At 40.4% G+C, this 27,343-nt stretch overlaps 1 protein-coding gene across 2 annotated transcripts; it reads right to left on the bottom strand.

Annotated features, from left to right (window-relative positions):
• Nucleotides 1-27,248, bottom strand: ints6l (integrator complex subunit 6 like). 2 transcript variants are annotated; one of them, XM_053630815.1, is made up of 18 exons: nt 26,701-27,248; nt 26,506-26,583; nt 20,158-20,307; nt 18,507-18,596; nt 18,117-18,300; nt 15,312-15,440; nt 14,842-15,005; nt 13,358-13,510; nt 12,363-12,495; nt 10,643-10,737; nt 9,490-9,600; nt 8,437-8,652; nt 7,826-7,952; nt 7,508-7,650; nt 6,977-7,205; nt 5,670-6,059; nt 5,460-5,553; nt 1-1,254 (listed from the first exon to the last, which is right to left on the bottom strand). In XM_053630815.1, exons 1-18 carry the CDS (start codon nt 26,809-26,811, stop codon nt 1,152-1,154), a joined length of 2,700 nt encoding a protein of 899 aa, XP_053486790.1. In that variant the 5' UTR covers nt 26,812-27,248; the 3' UTR covers nt 1-1,151. The 2 variants fall into 2 exon arrangements, with proteins under 2 accessions (XP_053486790.1, XP_053486789.1); XM_053630814.1 differs by lacking the exon at nt 1-1,254 and having other exon boundaries at nt 1,261-5,553.
• Nucleotides 27,249-27,343: the final 95 nt, after the last annotated feature.

Genomic DNA, 27,343 nt, shown 5'->3' with positions numbered 1-27,343 from the left:
ATCATTTGTTTATAATGTTTATTTTCATTGTTTTTTGTTTTTCATAAAAAATCATAAAACTTTACATTTCATATATAATAACAAAGTTACAAAAATGTATTATACAATTCTTAAAATATTCTTATGTTCTGGTAAGAATACCATCCAAAAATAATCTATATTATTTATGAACGTCAAAAAAGTCGTATACATCTGCTTTGAAAAATAAACAAAAACGAACAACCATGTGGTCACTAAGGTAGCTTTTGCATGTGAAAAGTAGCTGATGACAGTCTAACGAATGTTCCAGTGAAGAACAGATGATGTTGAATGGGTCCAGAGCTTCCAAACAACTACATCCCTCTTTTTTTTTTCTCCTTTTTTTTTTTTTGGCCTGCATAAAAGTGACATTGTGGCGCCACCCGGCATTCATTGGAATCTATTGCTTAAAAGACGTGTTGCATGTTTCTAGTGAAGGTCTGGTGAAGCTTTTCAATATATCATATTGACTGGTCCTTTTATGTTGCTTAGCATTGCTTATTACCACAAACACAGAGACAAACGGACCTCCCATTTCCTGCTCAGGATGATCTCATTGGGTGTCGGGTATCAAGAATTATTAAGACTGCATTATTCTCAAGAGTGAGTGTAGGAAAACTGAGCCTGCTGTACAGATGACAGGATTATTGCTCCACAGTGGTCTACAATATTGGATGGTGGCCAGGCCAATTAGAGTCCCTGGACTGCTATTGAATCGTATGAGTTACAGATATTTTGTGCAAAAGCATACCCATCATGTTAAACTGATGTCTATGACAGAGGACAGACATCTACAGACAAACACAATTGCTTTACATGATGTCTCTCAGGGCTAAACCTGCTTTTGTTGGAGGGTGTGTGTTCATGGACTGGCTTATGTGCTAAAATGGCCAGGGGCGTCCACTCAAAACTTATATTGTCAAATCTATAAGTGCTTTCTAATGCATCACGACTCCAGCTTCTCAGAGTGTCATCAATAGAATGAAGTTCTGCTTCCTCATTTCTCTCGTTCTGGGTCTTTCTCTGATTTCGAAGTACAGTGTTGGCCTTTACCAGGCATGCTTGTGTAGCCCGCTCTGCCATCTCCATTTGTGTACACGTTTTTCCCCTCGCTGCTGAACGAGGACGTTTCACTATCTGCCGTGGACGTTGTTAACTTGTGCGGTCAGCATTTGCCTTTCTTCAATTTCCTCGAGAGCAGATTCCAGCTGCTGGATCAGTACACGCTTCTTAAATCTGAGATAGAGATAGAGAGAGAGAGAGATAGCCAGAGAGAGGTTGGACACTTGCATATATACATGAGCAGGATTCAGGAAAGAGTTGTGGAGTGTAGTTGAACCCATCTGTTAATAAACATTCAGGTGACTAGAATTGATGAAGGCTCTCAGAAGAGGTTCAGTTCAAAAAGACTTGGGGCCCTCAACGGTGGATACACACAAATTTGTGCTTTAATTCTGTGAACTGCATTTTCAACACAGTGTGGGATTTATCAAAACAAATATTTGCATAAATTTGGGCATACATTTATGTACAGCCTTGACTGTACACCTGCAAAACATGTAGCGCTGAAAAGCTGTTCCCTTAGGAGTGCTTTACGCAAGGCCTGGACAGCTATTACTTTGAATTAGCATAGAAGTAATTTCTATAATACAAACAAATTTGTGTTTGTTTTCTAATTCCACAAAAAGGCTAAGAGTCAGTAGGTTAACTAATGGAGCATCACTTTCTATTGTTCTATTGTTTCAGAGATGACAATCCAAATTGTCATCTCTGAAATCAAAGAATTTTAGTCATATTTTCTGCTGGGTATCTGGCCACTCAGGAATCTCTGGTAATGAACAAGCAGATAGAGCTGCCAAAGAAGCATTATCCTCAGAACCAGTACAATGCTCTATTAAGTTCATAGACCTAAAACCAACATTAAACATGTACACTAAAAAAAAATTGGCAGTCGGAATGGGTTCAGTGTTTTAACAACAAATTACGGGAAATAAATCCTGTTGTTGAGACAAGACACGTATTCCATTTTAATAATCGCTGGGATCAAGTCTCTTACACTCGATGCTGGATAGGACATGCAAGGCTCGCACACCAATCTGGAGAAAATACACCAAAGTGCCCATTCTGTCAGAACCCACTATCCATTAAACATGTCTTACTGGACTGGAACACTTCTACACTTCTACCTGTATTATTCTGTTGACAAGGTTTTTAACCAAGTAAATCCAAACTTAGTTTGAAGGTTTTTAGGAAAAATGTATCTTAATCACCTTTTTTAGTTTTACTCTTGAATAATTAAACTGGCTCTCGCCATGAATATAGACATGGAAGTTGGCATGGCGTTATATATTTAGATATTAGATGCATCATGCTATTTTGACAGATTTTTTAGTTGAACACTAAGTGGCTTTTTGGAGATTTGGAAGAACCAGTAGTGATAAATTTGTGCCATCAGCTGGGACCCAAGTTGGAGATGGAAATGAGACATACATATGTCTAAGTCCTTTCGGCCATGTGATTTTTGGCAATATGCACATTTCAAAGGAAAACTGGGGCTATAACGAGTAAGTACCTCATACTGTAGGTCATAGGAAGGAGTCCTTCTGGTACCTCTTTCACTCCTTTTGAAGATTTCAACCTCCCTTCTGAGCTCCTGCCGTCCTGCCTACTCTTTTGACCTGAACTTCAACAACTGCCCTCCAAACCACAAGGGAGGAAATTTTCTGGACCTTGTCTTCAGCTGACCTTCCTTAGCTGCAGACATCAATGTTACCCTGCTCTACTTTTCAGTTCATCGTTTTGTATAACTATTAACTCTTGTTTTACTCATAACACTCACCCCCCCTGCCCTGCCTATCATCAACTATTCATACCTCTCCTCCACTTGCAGCAAACTTCCACTCTACCTCTCCTTCCTCCCTAGCTTCCAGAATCCTAACCACCCTACCACACTCCTTTTCTTCTCCAACACCTGAATCAGCAACCAATACATTCCTCTCTTCACATTCTTCATCCACTGACCTCCTTTGCTCTGGATATTCCAGACCTAGGAGGTGTTCTCACCTTGATCCTTGGCTGTCAAATGTGCTATGCAGCAAGAGGAGAGAATTAAGAACAGCTGAATGAAAGTGAAGGAAATCACAACTTGATGCTGATCTCTTCTTATACTGTTCTCTGTTGTTGAAGTTCTGCTAAGATATCCTTCTACAAAGGAAAGCTGGCAGCATCTACTGCTGATCTATTTTTTCACTTCTCAACCTTCGTCCTTCACTCTCGTCCCTGACTGCTGGTGGCTTTGAAACATTCTTGATGAGAAGATTAGCAAGATCAGCCAATCGCTCCTTCTTGCCCTATTGTGAAAATACCATCGCTCTTTTTCCTCCTGCTGCCTTGACACATTTCTCTCTTCTTTCTACAGAAGAGATTCTGCAGATTATCTTGTCTAGCAATCCTACTATCTGCCCACTGGATCCATCCCTTTCACAATGCTCCAGATTGTGTCTCAAGACCTCCACCCCTTCAACACTTACACCATAAAGGACACCATAATATTTGTTTATGTAGGGACTCCCTTCAAGTTAGCATTCATCTACTACATGCAGACTATCAACTGTTCTCCCTCTATATTTGCTCCCTCAGTGATGTCATATCCTCAGGTTTTTGGGGTTTTTTCCCCATTCACTGATATGTTGACTGCACGCAACGTATTGTCTCCTTTCTTCCCTCAGATACATGTTTCTACACAGATCCCAGCATGTCTGGCAGACATTTTGTCATGGATGGCAGCTCAAAAGCTGAAATTTAATGCAAGCAAGACTCAGCTGCTGTATATCCCTGGAGATGGAGCCCCATGTCAAAATCTTGTGGTCAAAACACACCATTTGACACTGGCACACAACCATGGGTAGTTTCAGACAAACAACTATCCTTCTCGCCTCAGATTGCAACCTTGACATGCTCATGCTCATGTTTCTAGTTACAACATCAGGAGCATCTGGCCTTTTCTATCCATGGAGGCAACAAAGGTGCTTGTTCATGCCCTTGTCATCTCGAGACTTAACTACTGCAACTCCCTCCTGGCAGGTCTGCCCCTGTGCGTCACCTGACCCTTGCAACTGATCCAGATTGCAGCTGCAAGACTTGTTTTCAATCTCCCCAAATTCTCCAACATTACCCTATTACTGTGTTCCCACCACTGGCTTCCTGTAGCTGCCCACATTAGATTTAAAACACTGGTGGTTTCCTGCAATGCCAAAAATGGACCAGCCCTCACTTACTTGGCTTTTTACCAGGCTCCTTTTGAGACATGCAAATCTCTACACTGTACTAGCATAGAGGTGGTGAAATGAATCTTCCCTGGCTGTCCAAGTAGTCACAACCAGTCTTCAAAAAACAAAAAAGACTAAAGACCGACCTATTCCCCAAACAATGCAATAACTTAAAACATCCCTTGACTTGTGTTTTCTTTTCTTGCTGCACAAATATCCCCGTAACAGGGTTTTAGCTCTTGGTCCCGGATGTAATAAACTAGCATGAGGATATGTTTTTTCGAAAGAGAATACAAAGCACTTTTGTTAAAGACTGTAAGTCTGGATAAGAGTGCTTTCTAAATGCTGTAAATGTCCATAGTGTTGGATGCTATAATTTCTCTTAACCTGAGCTTCATCCCCTACTCCCCTACAACCCTAGGTCCTGGTGTACCCTCCTGTCCTATACCTTTTAGCATTTTCCCTACTCCCAAAAAACCGTTCCTGAGTTAAAGTGGGTGTGCCAATGGGGGATAGGGGGGGATACTCCAGGACCAGGGCTGGGAACCTGTGCCTCACACCATTGTGTAACAGACACATGTGAAGAAGGACTTCCGCACAATTGCCGAATTTCCCGACCTCAACATGGATTTCTATTCCATGAATGTGCAGCTGATTTGTGACATGCATTTGTTCATTAAATATATGAAAACTAACAAAAAATACAGTAATAGCAAACAACACAGCCAAATAACTGTCCCCTTTAGTTATCAATATGAAAATCTCTGCTTCAGGAAAAAAGTTTCTTTTGCTAGTGTGTAGTGTCTGTGACGCTAACAAAATATCAGTCCTTTTTTATATTCGTGAAATGTGTGTGTACAGGGTTTATTATCAGTTGGTATTTATTAAGCTTCATTGCTTACACTTATGCATATGACATGTGCATGCACATTTGATGAATCCCAATTTTATACCAAATTTTATGTACAAGAAACAATTTAGAAACCTTTTCTGTTGAATGCTGATCAATATGGATAGGCATGAATTTAGTTCTGCTTAGCTGATCACTTTTATGGGGGGGAGATATTGCTTAGCAGAGATAACTGCAGTGAATATATATTTAAATGAGCTGGAACGCAATTAAAATTGTGTGTGTGCTCGCATGCATGAAATGTAATACCAATAGACACCCACCTGGCTGCTTCTTTGATGGCGTGATGGATAAAGTACCTCTGCACTGACACTGGTCCTTTAACCTCCTCTAGCAGCCTGAATATTGCCTCATAATCTACCAAAGACAGAGATTAAGAGATATTTAAACAAGAGAACAACAGAACAATATTATTTCTGTGTAAAAATCATCCAGATATATATTTAAAAAAAAAAAAAAAAAAAGACACTTACTGCGGCCAGGTTTTCGGACCTCTTTAATGACTCGAGTGCGTAATTCGGCGTTGCTTCCCTCCAGAGGAACCATAACAATGGTGGGCCGTGAAGAAGTGTCTCCTCCAGTGCCCTCCATGTCTCTGTCCTGGTCTGGAGGACTTGGATTCTCACAGTTCTGTGGCCTTTCAGACAGTCTTTCCTCCAAACACTCTTCTCCTAGCCTGTTCTCCAGCAGTGCCTCTTCTTCTCCTCCATCAGTGACCTTCATTCCTCCTTTCTCCTCCAGAGAGAGAACTACAGTTTCTCCCCCGACCCCTTCCACTCCTCCAGACCAGCTGTCTCCAGACTCTCCACTCATCGCTCTCTCACCATTGCTCTCTGCACCCACCGTGCTGTTCCCCTCCACTCCTACAGGGGGAGAGACCAAGACCATGCATGCTGTAATTACCAACATATGCTCTAGTAACTGTAGAGACAACATAATCCCAGCAGTAGTGAAGGCTCCTTTGACAATAACATATGACAAAGCAACTAACATTACAAACTAACATTCTTGAAAATTAGTTACACAAATAAGACATGGTAAAGTAACAACCCAAATGGCTTTTTTTTCCCCCTGTGGGTTGATGCAAACTATTTTCAACACAACAATACAATGTACAGCAATATCAAGGAATAGAGCAAGTGGTATTACTATTTCCTCAATATAAGGTTCACTAAATAAATGAGAAAATGCACATAACTGGATATTTAATGATCAATATTAATACAAGAACTCATAAAATAATTGCTTTTTAAAAAAAGGCCCAATCATTTTGACAATTACAATATCTGAACTTTAAAACACACTGTACATACACAGCAACAGGAAATTCTAGGACACCCATGAGAGACAAAGCTGTGTCATGAAAAGGTATGTAATAAAAGTCGAACTATTCTAGAAATTGTTTTCTACCCTGAAATTTTGTTGTATTACAGAGATTTTTTTAAATCTTAGATTAACGATGTCAAATAAATTGTTTCAAAATGACTAGCTTTTTGTAAATATGAGGGAGAAAAAAAGTGACCATTATGTAAGCTTTCTGTTTTATTTTCACTCAAATCTGTTCACACTCCTGCCATCAGGTGGAGCCCCAAGCACATGACAATATTTTACGTGTCTGTTTACATAAATACTGTTTGTTTGCTAAGCATTCAGAGGAAATTTAATCAGCCTGACAACTGTACGGCTATTGAAACAAAGATGGTCTGAGTTAACTGGAAGTCTATTGCCAGGTATTGAATAGAATATCTTCAACCAGGCCTCTGAGCTTTATAATACTCACCTTTGTGCAGTGGGATGGGTTTAATGAGACCAGGTTGGCCTGGGGCCACCGTGGTCCCTTTTCCCAACACATGGTTGCTGATGATGGGTGGGGTTTGGGATCGGCGTAGTAGAGGGGACATGCTTCGCCGCCTCTTTGGAGCTGCACCCGAGTTAGGCTCTGTTGAGTTTCCCCTTTTCTTGTTCTGGGTGCCTGTGACAAACTCATCTGCTTCGTCTATCATCATTCCCTGTGATCATACAGAAGAAAACATTTCTAACCTGAAAACTGTTCTGTTTGGATGTTTCCATGGTTAAAATGTTATAGCAAAACAAATGAACATACTGATTAAGATATCAAGTGTTTGTATATTGTACCAAGCGTAATGAGGATAATGATCAAAAAATCTAAATCCAATAAAGTTTAAGTTGTCATGGTGATATTGGATGTGTTGCCAAAACAATAAAGCCATTGTGCTCATTAACCTATTGAATGTTTGACTATTGTAGAAAATGTAGCTGATACATGAGGACAGGGCGTGGAAGGAAGCACCTTCTTATCTTGTTTAAACGGGTTGCCGAATGTGTGCAGGCGTTTGGGCTGATCAGGGTCGATCTCGCGAAGGGGGGATGGCATCATCTTCAGGTATTCCTGATAGTTTCCCATCTGACCCACAGGAATACTATGCAAATAGTCTACCAAAAAAAAAACCCAGAAGTTTATATCATTAAAAAACTGTCACGTTTTCAGTTCATAAATTTTAGTCTAAAACTGTGAAGGAAAACATACACCCTAGCTCAATAGTAAAAATCCTGAATAAATATTTAACCTGAAAACAGTCCAAACATTGTCTATGTCTTTTGAGCACACCTTCATCTTGGCTCCTGATTAGCTTCTGAGTAGTCCTTAAAAGGTTGGAGCGCATTCGTGTGACCTGATCCAGAAGGTTCCGCCGTGGAATATCATAGGCATTACGATAGGCCTGGGGCTTTACCTCCTGTACAGGAAATGCAGAAAGAAATTGTAATAAGAAGTAATAACTGCTGCATCACTCATGAAACCAGGTCATACATGTCCGTTAGAGATAGTTTTATGAGTAAACAAACTGAAATAAAATCAGCATTTACATTTTCAACATTTTATGGCATTTGGCAGACGCCCTTATCCAGAGCGACTTACATATATCTCATTTATACAAGTGAGCAGTTGATGGTTAAGGGCATTGCTCAAGGGCCCAGCAGTGGCAGCTTGGTGGTGCTGGGATTTGAACTGGTCAGAAGTCGAATGCCTTAACCACTGCGCTACCACAGCCACAAAATTATGTTTAAAATGATGAACTAAATGATGTTTGCATATATCAGTGTCGTTCCATATGTTCTTCAGGTCAGCTATACACTATAGACCCAAAACATGAACTGTAACATAAATGATTTAGAAGAAAGGGCCTGGGCTGGGCTCAGCCCCACTGCTACAGGTTCTACCTTGTTGAGGTGAGCAATTTGAAATCCAGCGAATTCTTTGAGGTTGATGTCGTTAAGGCGGAGGGGCACCTCGCCCGTGATGCCCTGCAGTAGCTGTTTGAAGTCACGCCGGTGAGCAAGGGACAGTGTACTCGAGTGATTCTTCACCTTGATGCCAGTCTCCTGAGGGGGCTTTTTACCCACCGACACAATCATCCGGTCCGACTCCATCTTTGCCTAAAAAAGCAAATGTGGTTACTTCATTTAAATATGGAATGAAACATGGAAAATTAACCAAATCGCTGCTCTCTAGAACTGTCCTTGATATTGACATTGGTTGGTTATTGTTAGAACCCCTCTTAGGATTCACTGGCTTGGGAAGAGTTTAAATTTTTTTCCACTCTCTTTATGTACCCCATACTCATTAAGGCTCTGAGTGCTTTTCCTTGGCTGTACAACATTCCCTGAACACCTGGTCATGACACCCATATGTGGGTCTTCCCCAAAGTGTTGGCACAAAGTTGGAAGCACACAGCTGTATAGAATGTCACTGTATGCTGTAGCATTATAATTTCCCTTCACTGGAACTAAGAGGCCCAAACATGTTCCAGCATGACAATGCCCCTGTACACAAAGCCAGGATCATAAAGACATGGTTTACAAGGTTGGTGTGGAAGAACTACACAAGAGTGGCCTATACAGAACCCTGACCTCAACTCCACGAACACTTTTGGGATGAAATGGAATGCTCATTGCGCCCCAGGCCTTCTCGCACAACATCAGTGCCCGACCTCACTAATGCTCTTCTGGCTGAATGGGAAAATCCCCACAACCACGTTCCAAAATCTAGTGTAAAGACTTCCTATATGTGATGGTCAGGTGTCCACAAACTTTTGGCCATATAGTGTATACACTATATATGTATACACTATGATGTTACACAGCTGATGAAGGAGGTTTGAGAGAAGAAGTATATATTGGCATTCTTATTTATTCAACATTTAGTTCATTTCTATCAACGCTGATGCTAAATTCCATGTGTGATTTCAAAGGCAAATTAGAGGGAAAGCTTACCTGCTGGCTGAGTTTTTTTAGGTAGGAAATGACGCTGTAGCTGAGGCCACAGTCCATGTTGTCAGAGATGAGATTTGGCGCTCCCATCATCCTAAGTGCCTTCTTTAAGGGCTATAGAGAGAGAGAGATGAGTAAAGAAGACAAAATTAGGTCATTCTCATCAACGCACAGGATCTTAACCTCATTATAGATTTTACAACATAGGTTTACAGCACACACACATGAATAGTGTTAACTGGGGTCAGATTACAGGGACACAGAAATGTTATATTCATATAAAATGTCTTAATAGCTCCATGACTACACTGCCATGTCTGTCATTGATTAGTTACTGTCATTTTTAATTATTTACATATTTTTATGTAAGGCTTCACAAGGGGGCACGGTGGCATAGTGGTTAGCGCGTTTGCCTCACACAGTCTGTGTGTGCGGAGTTTGCATGTTTGCTTCAGGGGTTTCCTCCGGGTACTCCGGTTTCCTCCCCCAGTCCAAAAACATGCATTGTAGACTATTGGCATGTCCAAAAGTGCCCGTAGTGTATGAATGTGTGTGTGAATATATGTGTGATTGTGCCCTTCGAGGGACTGGCACCCTGTCCAGGGTGTCCCCTGCCTTGTGTCTCATGCCCCCTGGGATAGGCTCCAGGTTCCCCGCGACCCAGTAACGATAAGCGGTACAGAATATGGATGGATGGATGGATGGATGGATGGATTCACAAGAGTTGTCGCTGTTTGGCAAGGTTTCTAGATTATATTGAAGTTTTCAGCCAATAACATAAAATCTACCAAATTCAGCACGAACCATTCCCAAACACTGAAGTAATTATATATAGAGATGACACGATATGCCCTTTTCTTTTCCACTAACGATAGCGATATTGAAATCTCAAGTATCAGCTGATACTGATACCCATCTGATACTGTTTTTTTTTTTCAGACTACTTGGCTTTAATTTTTTTTTTTAACTGAAGCACTTCACAGTTAAACTCTTTCACTTACATTGTAAATAAAATAAATATAATACATTTAATAAAGCATAAAGATCAACCCAATAAAATAAATACCTCTCTTTATATTTAAACATTTCCAGTTCCAAAAATAAAATTTTACACATTTAACACCTAAAAATCCCTGGGATGCTTTGCAGTTCTTACCAGCAGAAAGTAAGGAGGCATAGATTTCAAGTACACCTCAAAGGCCTGTCTCCACTTGAGGTTTGGCTTGAGTTTGTGCACTTTAAACAAGTCATCTGTTAAGTCAAGAAAGTAAGAGGATATTAAATTAAGCATATAACACCTTTTTTCCCATTGTGTCTTAAGATTAAGACATCTTATGGCACAATGTGAACATACTAATACAGAATATTCATTTTTAACACATATTAACATACGACTTCTCTATTATCTTTATTACGTCTATTACCTGTTACGTGTAATTCATTTTAAGGTATTAGGTATTATTCAGTAACTACACTGAAACTGATAAGGAAGGTACAGTCCCCTCTGAAAGTATTGGATCAACAAGGACAATTCTTTTGTCTTTGCTATAAACTGATAACGTTTGGGTTTGAGATAAAAGACGAATATGAGAAGATGGATCAGAATTTCAGATTTTATTTCCTGATATTTTGAAGCTGAGAAAAGAGGGAGAATCAATCACAGCCATTGCACAAGCATTGGGCATAGCCAGTACAAGAATTTGGAATGCCCTGAAAAAGAAAGAAACCACTAGTGTACTAACAATCCAGACATCCAACAGGCAAATTTGATGGCAAAGGAAAACAACAGCAGATGATGATGGAAACATTGTGAGCGCTGTGAAAAAAACCTGAAAAACAACAGTTAGTGACATCACCAACAACCTCCACAGGGCAGGGGTGAAGGTATCACAATCCACCGTTCTAAGAAAACTTTGAGAGCAGAAATATAGAGACCATCCCACAACATGCAAACCACTCATCAGCATTGAGAATCAAAAGGCCAGATTGGAATTGGCAAAGAAATACAGAGATGAGCCACAAAAGTTCTGGAACCAAAATTAACCTCTAACAAAGTGATGGAAAAGCCAAATTATGGAGGAAAAAAAGGATCTGCTCATGATCTAAAACATCTGTGAAACATGATGGACGCAGTGTCATTGTTTGGGCTTGCATGACTTCTTCTCGAACAGACTCACTAATTTTTATTGATGATGTAACTCATGATGGTAGCAGCAGAATGAAATGAGAAATGCATCCAATCTAACTGGGAGGAACTTCATCATGCAGAGAATGACCCAAAACACACTGCCAACACAACAAAGGACTTCATCAAGGGGCAAAAATGGAAGGTTTTAGACTGGCCAAGTCAATCACCAGACCTTAACCCAATTGAGCATGCAATTCATCTCCTGAAGAGGAGACTGAAAGGAGAAACAAACAACAACTGAAAGAACCTGCAGTACAAGCCTGGAAAAGCACCACAAATGAAGAATGCAACACTTTGGGGATGTCACTGGGTCGCCAGCTTGATGCAGTTATTGGAAGCATGGGCTATACAACCAAATATTAAGTGTTATTTATGTTGACTATTTGTTCCAATACTTTTGCTCACCTAAAAATTGGGTGCCATATTCTAAGTTGTTTAACACATCTAGATATAAATATCAGGAAATGAAAGCTGATCTATTGTCTCGTATTCATATTTTGAACTCGAACCCAAATGTCTTCAGTGTATAGCAAAAAAAAAAAGGATTGGCCTTGCCGTTCCAATACTTTCAAAGGGGACTGTAGTTATGAGAGTGAAAAATGTAAGTCTAGGCCCACTGATGAATGCTAGGACATTAAGGCATTAAGGAAAATTCCTTCTAGCTCTGGGAACTAAAGCACACACTTACCGAGGAGAGGCAACAGTACGGGGTAGTTGTAAGGCATGACGAAAAGATTCACGCAGGTGAGAGTGGTGCTGGCTTTCAGGTAGCCGAAGGGCTGCACTACATCACTGTGCTTACCACTGCAGCTCACAAACACCTGGGTGGCAGGAGAGAAGTGTTAGCAAAGCTCGGCATCTCCTGAGCACAGGTCCCACGGCTCTCGCACAGTCCTCTGAGATAAAATGACTTCATCAATGCCTCATCACGTGGAGTTCTCCACAGAGGCAAGCTAAAAATGGTGTCAAAATGCACCAACTTAAATATAACTCCCTCTCTTTAATTTTTCATTGAAAGGTTTTTTTTTGTGTGGGGGGGGGGGTGTTAGATGAATGGGTCCCTTCACAATCTACATACCACATGGCTTCAAATTTTAAATAATACTTACTTTATCTCTTAAGTGTTCCTTTTAGGAATCCTTATTATAGGCCAACTAGCATTCCAGTGCCTAAATTAATTTCAAATTCCATTTACATACACACTGCACTTCAGGATATAACCCAGCTGGTTGTGCTTATTCCCTAAGCCTTTGGTACAAAAATATGCTTATTGTCTAATCTACTTCTTATTGTGATTAACAGTGGAGTCCACAACATTTTAGAAAAGTGTACTGTAACATGATTTATGATCTTAATTTTATGTTGTCATAGTGCCCATCCTTAAAATCAGCTTAATGTTGATGTACTTTGTCTAAGAAGCCAATAAAGATTGACATCCAAGATGCTTAATTAAACTTTATACCGTGTCCAGGCCAGAATTACCCATTTTATTTATGTATAATTTCTTTTAAAATGGTGATTTTATTGTTCTTGGATAAATTTCTTTATTGGGGATGAAAAATGAATTTCGAAAAAGCCGTGTTTATGTTCAGCTCAGTTCGATTTGAGAGTAACATTACTGGGTCAACAGAACACGCATTTATATTATTTAATAACAATAATCATCAGAAAGGTAAACCCCACCTGCCAGCACATGTGAGGGGACTTCCTCTCCAAAATGTACTGGGTGAGAGGTGAAGGCTCCAGCTCGTACTTATCAAAGGGCAGCTTGTCAATCACCATAGGCTCACAGTCAACGCAAGAGAAACGCACAACTGGATGGGAAGATCGAGGAGGCTAAGAGAGTGAAGAAAAACAGCGAGTTAGTATAGGTGTGGTGTTGGAGGACAGCTGATTTTTGACATTACAGCGCTAGATGCCATTAATCCATGTGTCACAAGCTGCTAAATCAGGTAATGGCAATGCTAGACTGAACTAAGTTGCACTGCTTTACAAGTACTGCTAAAAAAAAGAAGACATTTTACCTATAAAACTTCAATCAACTAGAAAACATCAGATTTTTAATGCTGCTTTAGTCAAATGCAAATGTCCAGTTTTGTTATCCGCAGGCAGCAGTGCACACAATACTCTATTATAATAGAAGAAAGAGCAGAGAGGTAGAAATGACCTCATGTCAAGAGGGAGCAGTAAAGGACTGATGCAGCTGAGTGAGAAGGCGAGGTCGAGTACTGCTTCTGCCTCAATCAGATGGCAGTCACACTCTCAGCAAGGAAAGGCAGGACACCAAAGATAGCACAATAAGATGCAGGTTTCACCTTCAGGCTATTATGGCTAGTAAAATTACTCAACTGCTCTCTTAGTCAGTGTTCGATTAACATTAATCCAATTCAGCTTTCTGAGTCTGTCTTTTGTAACGTTGCGCCCAATACTAAATGGTCTGCACTTATATAGAGCTTTTTTCCAAAGCGATTTACACTATGTCTCATTCACCCATTCACACACTGGTAGCAGAGCTGCCATGCAATGCGCTAACTTGCCATCAGGAGCAACTTGGGGTTCAGTGTCTTGCATGTGAAGTCATGTGGGCCGGGAATCGAACCGCCAACCCTACGATTAGTGGACAACCCGCTCTACCACCTGAGCCACAGCCGCCCAATACTACCGATTTGCCTTCGGTTATTTTTAGCGCTCTACATGTTATAGTGAAGCTCTAGGATGGGCTTTATAACATAAGCCAACTTTCAGGGTTTTACAGAGACTAGGCTTATTTTCTGTGTTTTGAAAATTGGTCCACTAATGTTTTGAACTATTCCGTGCAAATATTTCATTTCACTCAAACAACATGTGCTTTCAAATTAGAACGAGCACACGATTAACGTATTTCTCTATCCGACAACAGACGTCTTGCTGACTACAGAGAGAAGCTGCTTTCTCCAAGCCAAGAAAGATTTGTGCAGGAAATACACAGTTCTTGTGTGCTAACTGGATTAGAGGTTAATTGATTGCTGCTGCCATGGTGTTTGGCTGGCAAAAATAAATAAAGAGCAACATCTGGACAATCTGCTAAATAATGTCCAAAAGCAAAAGTGTCAGCTGGAGTGAATAGTGCGTGGGCAGTTAAAATGAGTTGTATGAAGTTATATTATAACTCTTATATTATAACTCACCAGAGTCGGAGAGTTCTGGTCAGGCCAGAAGGACTCTGGAATCGGCCAGTGTCCCACTGGGACACCGGTTTTGGGGTTCGGCCGAACGTATATGAGCTTGTGGCAGCTGTGCCAAGGTTGAGAGCTGAAGGATGACAGAGGTCGTACTGGATCCACCAGGCCATCTGCACATCAAAAAAAAGAACAACTGATGTGTAACTGGTCGCATTGAACAGGCGCTACAAGGTTTTTAGATATATCCTTCGACATCATATCAAATATTCTTATAATGCTACAAGGAGATGTTTCAACTGGGTTGAAATAGATTTTAATTTCATCATAACACTGGATTTCAGACATAATTCCTCTTTCTCTCCTGTGTATCGAACAGGTAGCATGAATGAGTTCTTCCGGGAAAACAATCCTGTAATCCATGTTCACTTTATCACATTGTAACAACAGTGTGCTGTGAAAAATCCCCGGATGCATACCTTCACCTACAGGAGGTGGATCTGGGCCCGTCTTCTCAAAATTAATAACAACTCCACTCAGAACCTTCTGCACCAGAGACTCCAGGCACTGGTTCAACATCCTCTGTGTCCTAACACAATATGACCGACCTTGAAAACAACAACAGAAAATATATAGTTTATATTTGGCAGACTATAAAAATCCTAGCAGTGTTATATCTACTGAGTGCTGAGCACCAAACATACTTTGAAACTAAACAAGGGGGAAAACATTATACTCGGTTTGCAGACTCTGGCCTATATGCACTTGTAAATATAAAGGTACTGACTAGGGGGGAAAAAGCAACCGTCTTTTCACTCAGTTAGGACAAGTACAAATGACCTCCTGTACTATCAGTATAATTCACTCTAATTACAATAATGACAGATAGCAGACAGGTCTTAATGGTCCCGGATCAGAGCCTAGTCTCTGCTAAGATGTCTCTTGCTGTTCCTGATCTGACTTGTATCAGGCTGAATCCCAAAAGACTCTTTATTTAAGTGACTATACTGGGCATGGTATCAGTATAATGGCTTTTACAGCCTACAACGGATATAAAAAGTCTACACAGCCCTGTTAAACCTGCATGTTTTTTGGATGCAAAAAAAAAAAAATGAAACCAAGATAAATCGTGTCAGATTTTTTTCCACCTTGAATGTGATATCACAACAAACAAAATTCAAGTGAAAAACAAATAGGAATATTTTAGGAAAAAAAGAAAAAGGTGCTTAAGTGAGTACACCCCTTAACTAACACTCAGTGAGAACACCATGTGCTTTGTAATACAGCACTCAGCCTTTTTGGTTCAGAGTCTACCAACTGAATACATTTTGATTTGGCAATGTAATTCCACTCTTCCTTGCAAAAATGCTCCAGATCTATCAAATTGAGAGGGGGATCTCCTGTGCACAGCCCTCTTCAAGTCATTCCAAAGGTTTTCAATAGGATTTCGATCTGGACACTGACTGGGCCATTCTAAAACATTGATCTTCTTCTTGTGCCATTGTTTTATTGAGTTGGTGACATTTTTCTTCATCTTCAGCTGTTTAACAGAAGCCTGCAGATTTTGTTCCAAAACAGATTGGTATTCGGTGCTAATCATGATTCCTTCTATCTTGGCCAGAGGCCCAGTCCCAGGTGAACAGAAGCAGCCCCATAGCATGATGCTGCCACCACCATGCTTCACCGTGAGCATGGTGTTCTTTGGGTGATAAGCTGTCTTGTTCTTGCGGCAAACATATATTTTAGAATTATGCCCTAAAAGTCCTTCAGACCATAACACAATTTGGCACATGGTTTGACGTGATTTAGTTGTGCTTGGATGTTCTTTTTTCTCGAGAAAAAAACCTTACCCTATAGCCCAGACATGTGAAGAATACAAGAGACTGTTATCACATGTAGGGAGTGACCAGCACTTGCAAGATATTCCTGCAGTTCCTTTAAGGTTGCTGTAGGTCTCCAGGCAGCCTCCCTGATGAGTCTTCTTCTTGCCCTTTCATCAATATTGAAGGGATATCCTGGGATATCCTGTTTACATTGTAATATCATTGTGGTGCGCCTTTTTCTCCACTTGTTGATGATTACCTTCACATTGGAAATTCTTTTGTAGCCCTCTCCTGATTAATACTTTTAGACAAAGAGATCCCGTACATGCATTGTAAGCTCTTTTGGGACCATGGCTTCACCATGGCTTCAGCAGTTCGATGAAACCAAGAAAGTTAAGAAAATCCTACAGAAACATCTGATCTTTATTTGGGGTTAATCTGAATCACTTCACTGATGACAGATGTATGATAAATACTTTTGAACACGAGTTTGAACGTAATTGGTTCATTCTGGGCACAGTCACATGCCCCATTATAAAAGGGTGTACACACTTGTGTAACCAGTTTATTGTAAGTTTTGTCTTTTTCTTTTGATTTTTTTTTTTGATTGCTGTGGAAAATGATCTGACATGATTTATCTTGGTTTCATTTTTTTACATCACAAAAACCTGCAGTTCTATATCCATTGTATGTAGTGCCTTATTCAGATGTTTTGACATTTGAGATCACTTGCTATGTATATACAAACCTGCTAAATTATAATTCTGATTCATTAAAATTACATTCTACTTGATAGCTATTTATCCATCAAACCATCCATTGAACTGAACCTCAATAGGAATTATACAAATCCAAATGATGTAAATGCAAAACAGTTTGTAATATTCCTTCCTGAATTTAGCATGCGCTGGCTGACTTGCCCTTGGCATTTCCCCCCGTGGAAATCTTAAAGAGTTGTTCCATTATTTTAATAGCACGGGTTTGTTAGATGACATGTCAACTTGTCTGTAAACTTTAGGAGCATATCACACCCAGAAGCCATTACACTCTGACCGTACTTTCTTATCAAAACCATGACAAAAATGTGAATAAAGCTACTTCTAAGTGTAAGAAAGAATACAAGGATTTTACGCAAAACGCTGTTAAGATTTTAAATGTATCACATCCCTCTGTAAACGTCTCCATCTGTAACTTTGGTAAGTAGCAAAACCATTTGACTCTGTGTATACAGTAGTTAAGAGAAATTGAAACAGGCTAAGCAAGCATCAAACTGGTGTATGTACTGCCAGGGATAAGTGTGTTTCTATAGGAAAATGTGACCACTCATGTGACGCTCTTCTAAGTACTGTGTGAAGGACATTGAGGGCATTACAGGGGGCATAACTCTCCTCTGCTACTTTCAAATCAAGTGATGGGGAGAAAAGTGCCTTCAAGTGGCTTGAAAAAAACTTGCGCTAGTACCTCCGGTAACCTCGCACATCTGGGTGATGGCTGATTCATCACTGGGCACACTGCCAAGCTGCTCGGTGTCGGGGACGGCTGCACCAGGCATGCGCAGCACCAGGGCAAAGAGACGCTGGTCCCAGCGGAACGGCTCTTTGGTTAGCTCACTCCCAGGTAGCGGGGAGTTCAGAGGCAGGTGAAGCTGAGGAGACATGGGAACAAGAGCACACAAGAGTTGATGAGATATGCTATAAACAGAAAAAAATCTTTAAAGTTATACCACAGTCCAGTCCCCTTGATGTACTATTATTAGATATTCCTAGATGACATAGATGAGCAAAAACCTCCATAATCATACAAACGCAGCTTAGATACAGAATCCAGAGAGTATAAACAATGGGTCATCACCTCATCTGGCACTCCAGAGCTGTGTGTTAGCTTGTTCCCGTCCGTTATGGTAATGATGACTGACGGCTCCAGAAAAAAGGGATTCCGGCCCTGAAGGGAAAGAAAAACACTCTTACAGCACTTGACTGCGATCGAAGAAATATGTGTGTAGGAGTATAAGATTATATATACAAACATTTCTAACACGATACAGACCAAAACACAAGGGTGGAAAACATGACGAGATCATAACCAATTAGATCCGCTTAATGGGAAAACTGGTCTTAAAACAAGAACTTGACACCACAGCAATTTTTTAATTTTAAGTAACAACACCATAAAAATAGCAGAAGATGTTTTTAGTAAACATCAAGTGCATCCCAAATTCTAGTCTGTAGTCTATGTCGGCCACGTCAAATATGGTTCCATCATTTTAATACAGCCAAGAAATGTAATATACATGTACATTCCAAGAGTTTTAAGTTTTAAGTTTAATTAGTGTATCCTTCCTGGTCTTCAAAAGCACACAATTCCCTGTGCCCATCTAAAATGTGACGAACGTGTTGCAATATGAAGGCGCAAGTACCTTCAAAGTTTGTTAAAGGTTAAGCGTAACATTACTGGATCTCCATTTGGGGTTTTGGTGATGTAGACTATCCCGTTTTGCATTATGATCGAATACATCACAGATCGAGAAGCAGCACATCTACACTGCAGCCTAGACTTTGGGACGTGCTATCATCTACTCACTAGCCCGTGGAGTTATGAAAATAAGATTGTTCCTTAGTGGGAAGCACTGGAAAATGCAGCAGCCCTGAAGCTACAAAATTATTGACTTTTCTCTTCATAATATATTTATTGCAGTCTGACGGAACGCAGTAGTTTTTAGCAGCGGATGAAAGACGGTTACATCAGGACTACGCTGAGAATAGACAGAGTGTTGTGATTGAATTTTCTATCTATATCCTGTACTGTACTTTAGGGGTTAAGAGTTATTACACACTCACTCAGACACACAGTGAAATCAGTGGCTGAATGCCATATGGCTTACTACTTCGTATGTACGATATAGGCTGTACAAATTGGGCTGCACAATGAAATATATTTTAATCATGAACATAATTTTTTGGCTTCCACAATTAATTGTCCGTGACAGTGTGGTGAGATTAGATAAAGTTAGCTGAGTGGCTAACATTAGTGCATTTAATCACAACTTGAGCACTTGTTGTATTGTCCCTTGCTAGTAGAACCCCTACTGAATGCTAAAAAATCCTTAACTAGTCAAAGACCATTCAAAGACCCCTGTTGTAGGTTTCTGTTTAATTGGTTGTATATACTGTGATGGTGATCAACAAAATTGAGTAAACAAAATTCGTATTAATTAATACTTGATTAACGAGCAGTCTATGAGATTTAGAATTTTTTTTTAAAGTGAAGTAAAACTATTTTGCTTCCGAATAATTGGATAAATAATAATGATTTCAATATTTACCAAATTTTTTTTTAAAATCATTATTATTTTTGCCATCATCATACAGCCCTAAATATGAAACCACGGCTTCAACATCTTTCTTTTAATGGTGTCTGATTTTTTGGAAGCTCAGACCAGGCGTCATTTTGGCTCCACCGCTTATTTTCCACTTCAGAGGATGAATGAGAGTGTCATTAATACCTGGCCATAGTTGTCGATGCCAGACACCAGTCTGTTGAGATTGAGCAGGTCGAAGGCAGTTCGGAGAGCATTACCAAGAGTGGTCAGTCCACATGCCTGCAGATTCTTTAGTTCACTCATAAAGGTGGCGTGGTTCTCTTTCCAGCCTGCCTATGATGCACACAAACACACACACACACAGAAAAAGGTTTCACAAAAGACGCAAAGCACTGCAAGAGCAAGAGAGAGACAGCATTAGGTCATGCTGCAGCGCTGTGAAGACACAAACACATGCAGCCTCGCACACAGTATCAGATGACATGTATTACAAAACGCGATCAAAGCCTACTCAGGACAGCACAGGCTGTCTGTGGATTGTCTCGCTGTTTCCTCCAGTGAGGTCAAGTGCCTTACTGTTACAGCATTAGGCTTAATCTACGGATGACCCGCAGGCTTACCGAGCACAAAAGGGAATGCGGAAGTGACAGAGAGAAAATGGACAGGATCCATTGAGAGATAGGATAAGCTGTGTGTGGACATGATTTTATATCTTGGCAGGGACCAAATGTCCCCAAAAAGCATAGGAATACCTGACAGTTTTGTCCTTGTGGGGAACATGTAAATGAGGTTTTTTTTAAAAAAAAAAAACAACAACAACTAAAAAAGCCTTCCGTTTGCTTGCTGAGGTTAAGGTTAGGCTGAGGTTTAGGTGTAGCATAGAATGATTTAGCTGTAATAATAATTGTTAACGGAAGGTCCTTACAATGATAGTAAGACAAAAGTTTTGTGTGTATGTGTGTGTGTGTGTAGGCATCCAAAAGTTCAGTGATACAATCCAGATATATAGCCCATGATCTGATTTGGATCAGCTGGAGGCTACAGCCCGGCGATTGCTTAGGCTGGTACCGCTTGAAGTACCATTAAATGGTTTTGGACCTCAATTCCACATGGATATTCTCGCTGTGGTTGCTGGGACTACGGTCGCTACTATGGCCTTAGGACTGCAATTACCACATACAATTTTTCACTCAGGTCTCCTTTAGTGAACAGTGGACTAGTTCAACAAAACAGACTTCATATAAAAACCATAATGAACTTTCTTTTACTTTCACACTACCCGTCGTTATCCAGATGAGTATGGGTTCCCTTATGAGTCTGGTTCCTCTCAAGGTTTCTTCCTAATATCATCTTAGGGAGTTTTTCCTTGCCACCGTCGCCACCGGCTTGCTCAATAGGGATAAATTCACACATCCAAATAAAATTGAATTCAATTGAATTTGCTTTCATCTCTTGAAAAATCATTTTACCGTTGCTGTGCAAATGTTTCTGTCTTCATAATAACACAGTGCATTAACATAGAGCTGTTTCATTCTGTGTGCACATGACATCGCAGATTCACTTCCCAGGAAACAAATGTGCTTTATGGCCCGTAACCAAAATTCAATTATTCATTAGGAGGAAATCAGTGCATTAGACGTAAATGTGCATGTAGGGTGAATGAATCCCCACAAGAGTGACAGGTCAGATCCTGCAGTGCTTCACACTGAGACAGCTCACCCTGAACATACTGCTGGGTATGGGGATGGTTCCTATAAGAATCGAGCGCACACATATTTGACATCTCAGGGTTTGAGGTCATTTCAGGGCTTGCGTATGTTTCGAAAACCAACACACACAAAAGAGTGCAGGTGTCGTCAGTGGCACTCAATAATTCAGTTAGAGTACCTATTGTTACTGCCAATTCTATATTTCTTTCCATCTACTTTAACAATTCATCAACAGGTGGGACTGCAATCAGAGTCCTTTTCTTGCAAACAGTAACAGAGAGCTGGAAAGAGTCTCCAACTGAATAAAACAAGGACTGCATACACCAGTCGCTGATAGAGACACATGTCTATGTCCTGCACCATGTTTGTTCATTAGATTCCTCTGTATTTTATGTCAGAAACACTATACATCAGACTGTGGGTATATCTGTGAGTGTCAAATCAAACTCAAATCTACTGAGATCAACAAGGGGGTAAACATCACCTGCACTTAGCTCATACACTAATCCATAATCGTTTTCTTTCACAGAGAGACACAAGTCGAGCAGAGCAGAGGCACAGTGCCATTAATACACAACCCAAAACATGACTATGTGTTTCTTATCCAAACGCAAGACAGGTGGCTAGTACAAATGAGCTGCACAGCATAAACTGACAGATAAGGACTTGTTCCCTGTTAAGCCGCGGTTATGAGAAAACCAGCACCCGTATAAATACAGCGCCTGTGATGGAACAGCAGGAATCATCTTGGCAGAACCAGACCTGTGACAACCTGGGGCAGACTCAGACAGCATGCAATAAAATAAAACAAAATTGCCTAAACTTTCATAGCACTTTCTAATGTCAGAATACTGTGATAAAATAGCATGTGTCGATCTGTATCTGTCTTTCAAATTAGCATTTTGTTTTCACTGATTCAAACGCTCATTAAACGCTCATAAATTTACTGTCGTTGCCAAGAAGACCTCGTATAAGATTGCCTCCAAATGTCACCAAACTAAGAAACCGTCGTGGAGACTTGTCCTTATGCTTAGCCTTTATCTTATGATCTCAGCTTAGAAAATATTGCCTAGTTAAATGAAACAGGTTAGTGATTGCATGTGACGTGACCGTGGTAACAACACAGCTAACGCTTTAGGCTACTTAAATATTTTCAGCGCATTATGGCTGTAGGAAGTTTTAGTTTAAAGAACAGTCAGTAGGTCATGTTTTCTGGGTGTTCTGAACATTTGTATATACCGTTTATAAAGATTCCTACAATGCTGCTGCAAATTGTTTGTTACAGGATCGTTAATAGTAACTTGTCCATAACTTCCGGGTTTTTTTGTCTTCCTGGAAACTTGTAAGGAATGTTTTAGCAAGCCACTATTACAGCAAATGTTTCAAACATTACAGGAACATTATTTTTGAAACGTTACAGCCCAAACCTTCTTGAATACTACTGAATACGTTTTGAATGTTATAATACTGTGTGCTACTGGATGTTCTCTGTTAACTGGGAGTGTAGTGTGTGTGTTAGATACCGGAGCATATTGTACAAGAAAGTGCTACTGGGAGATACTCTCCCTGTGGGTCTGCTTTGTTCCAAGATCAGGTTGCCATTTTTTTTTAGTCAACTCATAAACAGAGTTCAGCCTCTTGATCTGTACCAAAAAAAATGTTGATGATCTGCAGGTGCTTGTCATGTGTGAAGAGATGACGGTGATATGTAGGCTAAAACTGTAACTGTGACGCTGTGATGTAATGACAGCTGGTTAAACCATAGAAAAAGCTCCTCTGTATCTGGGGCAATAGAACAAGGTCCTGACCCATAAATATGACAGGCATTTTCCCAGCATTCCATGTCCCTCTTCATGCTTGGAGTGAAAGCACTTAAGAAACAGAATGAGGTGTGCTGACCAAACCACATAAAACCTACACTGGACGGAACCCCAGAATGAGGAAAAAGTTAAGAGTATAAGTGGTAGCAATAACTCCTAAAATTCCAAATTCCAAAACTCCAAATTCTCCTCTAGTAGCCTGATTCATAGCAAGATAAGACAGAAAAACCTCATATTTTTAGAAGTCTCCCATAAATACAGTCATCGTTTGAAACATTTCCATTTCCAGTGAAAGCCTGTGAGGTCTGCCCATCTACTTCAGCTTAAAAAAAGAACACAATCATCATCTGCAAAGCTCATTCCACGTGCAAGCATTTCTCCATCTCATTGCACAAAACAGTAGTTACATTTATGTAACTCTGTAGATTTCTTTTCCATGCAATAATACAGAAATGAAGCCCAAAATATATCATTTGAAAGCAGCACCACCATGATCCCCAACGTACAGCTGAGGGAAGGAGTTTTTTTTAAATGTATGAGAATACAACTTCAGAAAAAGGACAGGACTAAGAATAAGGATCTGCCTGTCCGAGAATGAGACAAGTGAAGCACACTGCCCAGAAAAGAGAGCTTTGTCAGAGCCGGAAGCTCAATGCAACTCTTCACTGACTAGCTGCTGAAAATCTCATGAATAATTGACAGGAAATTAAAAGGCTACTCTCTCAGACACTGTAGCCAGATTCTATCTTGCTCTGTTGTCTTTTACAAAGTGTATTGTTGTTGTTGAGAACTGGGTTAGCGTGGTGACTAATTCAGAGATGGTAAAGCTTGGTTGAGAAGAGTGCTTTTAAACAGGTGGGCGGGACAAGCTGGCCATGAATAGCAAACACACACATACACACACACAGATCACAGCTTAGTGAGCTGTTGCATCTTATAATGCTTAATAGCAATCTGAACAGATGCCTTGGAGGACTACAAACAATGAACAAAAAAAAGAATCAACAAATTTCCGTTGTCCAACTCACAATGAACAATACAGGATGTGTATATAATATGTATGGAAATAAGTCTGCTGTAACAGAGGCCTATTCTAACTACGAGACTACCGTACTTTATGAGGTTGTGAGGCACTGAAAAAAAAAGTAGTTTCAGACTTTCTAGGATAAGCCTGGAAAGGAGTGTGGGTTTAGAAAAGCCCCCAAGAGAGTGCCTGGCCACCTGCCAGAGAGAAAACACTAATGAACTGCCTGGGAATGAAGCCATTCTCATTGTCAATGTCAACCAGCTAATGAAGGACACAACTGTACATGCAGCAGCAAGTCACATCCACAGATCCTGAAATCCACGTCAGGACAAAAGCAGAGCGTTTAGTTCTATTGTGCAAATAAAAACGCGCTTCGATACAGTCCACCACAAACTGTGCTGCAGAAATGTGTTGCGCTATAATAAATGTTTACACTGATTCTCTGCACAGAATGTAAGGATCTCCTGGTATCCTTAAGGATATGAAGGATATTCTTCAGAAGTATTTATCATGTGCTTCTTAACCACTTAAACCCTCAGCTTATTGTGCATTGTTGTTCATTATTCGTGGGAAAGCATATTACTGAGTTACTAAATATGAATTATTTAGTAACTACAGTGAAACTAATAGAAATGGTATGCGTTCACGATGTAACTGAAATGCAACGCAAGTCTTGGCCTGCTGACAGATTGTGGGAAGTTATTATGTTAAATGTGTGAGATAAAAGAAGTGAAATGGAACCAGAAAAACAAACTCCTCTTGCTGCACTCTTAGGAAAATGGTGCCAAATAGTTTCTCTCAGGTTGTAAATGTTTATGACTGAGGAGGTACTCTCAAGTGTACATATGTACCTATAGTAACCTTGAAAAGTGAATGTATTTGACGTATTTATGTTACATAATTCAACCACTATTACGCTTTTGAGCTGCAATTACAAAAGGGTGCAAAACGCCTGAGCTTATATGTTACTAAGGAATGATCCATATATATTTATTTAATAAAAAAATGTTTTTTAAAGGTGTGTTTGATCACTTGGGTTTGCCTTTGCACGTGTTATTAATGCTGAATGAGTTCTTTCTGTTCATCAAAGCTATATTGGTTTATTAAAGCAACATATTTTATTTACAGTAGCCAATTCTAAAGTTCAGTGGGCTTTGTGAAAACTGAGATGTTCAGTCTGAAAATTGGAAGGGAAAAAGGAAGCCAGACCAAAATCATGTAACGTCAGTATCACCTTGTGTAGGTTACATACTGCGATGTGAACTCTCCATCTCTGTCAGGATACTTGCTTAAGAAATGCAAATCATGTAACTTTAGTAGAAGGCAATTTGTTATGTGGTTTCATGGGATTTGACATTGGGAAACAGTCTCAAAATGGGAGGGTGATTCATGTACTCAAATGGAGAGAAGTAAGTGAATGGAGAAGGCAGAAAACTGATGTTTGTTATTATAAATATGCACTCGACTATATCAACACTGTAGTCCATGAAAAATTAACCAATGTGGGGGGGGGGGGACAATACCCTGAGTGAAATGCACTCTCATTTTCTTATTGATGGCTTTTCACAAATCAAATCAGTTTTGATTTGTTTAGTCTTTATTGGCCAATAAGAAAGCGCAGAGGTCAGCCACAGCGCGCCGAGGGAGGCGGGCTCGACGGAGAAGGGCAGATCGCTTGTCCAATCCGGGGCGAGTTAGCCCACCGTCGCGTCACGCGATACGTCACGGTAGATAATAAATCTCTCCGCCTCCATCTAAGCGCCCGAGAGCTTCCCAACACAAAAGCAAAATGTCCGCCATGTTCAGAGGCTGCGCTGCTTCGCGTCTGCGGGTATTTTAACAAAAAATAGCCGTTTTCGTCACCGGGAAGCCGTCTGACCCGATGCTACGAACCAAAGGGACAGTAGAGTCTCACTGTCAGAAAAAAAAATCTACGATTTAACCACATACAAACAATTTAGCAGCATTTATTTACCTTTACTCCGTATGGCGGATCGTCAAATGTAACTAGCATGTACCTGTCGCCTCTACTAGCCGGGTCTCGGGCACGCAGCTGTTAAAGAAAACGAAACAATACACATTAATTTCGACTTGATCCTATCACAGGGATCCTTAACTGCCACAAGGTACAACAGTAAGCGGTAAAAGTCGGGGTAAAATTATTCTTTACCTTCATAAAGATCTCAACCGCGCCTTTAGCAATGTCCAGATACGTCGTACCCAAATATGTGCGCTGATTCATAGAAGCGGACGTGTCTATCAGGAAAAGTAAAATAGGCATTTTGAAATGTATAGATATATATCTAGATGTTTACTAAAATCCCTATGATCGGCATATGACCGGCCTGGGCATGCATATATGGTGTGTTATATTTTGTTATAATCAGACCCCCCCTCAAAAAGAGGGTCGCACTGCCACCCTTTGCCGCCGCCTGACTCTCTATCTGTCTTTTCTGAGCAGTGCTGGGGCTCGCGCTCACACAACTTCTCTTCCGAACAGACTGACACGCCCTCGCTCCGCCGCTCACGCCCCATTGGCTGAGCCAAGCCACAGTGGCCACGCCCCTGGGTCATGAATATGCAATGAGGCCTTTGAGTGTTTCTCACCCGCCTCACACTTTTTCTTCCTTCTTGGTGTGAGGGTGGACCGCAGGCACGTCGGGCGCTTCACTTCAGTTCTAAACACGAGTATCATACGCCATTGGATCATACACTAGAACAGGCATGCGTATTGTATATATGTGTGTGTGTGTGTGTGTGTGTGTGTGTGTGTGCATATATATATATATATATATATATATATATATATATAT

This window comes from Ictalurus furcatus, chromosome 8, assembly GCF_023375685.1.
Source record: "Ictalurus furcatus strain D&B chromosome 8, Billie_1.0, whole genome shotgun sequence".
NCBI classification, from domain to species: domain Eukaryota; kingdom Metazoa; phylum Chordata; class Actinopteri; order Siluriformes; family Ictaluridae; genus Ictalurus; species Ictalurus furcatus.
Note: the sequence above shows the minus strand (reverse complement) of the source record. Positions and strands in the feature narration are given on the sequence as shown.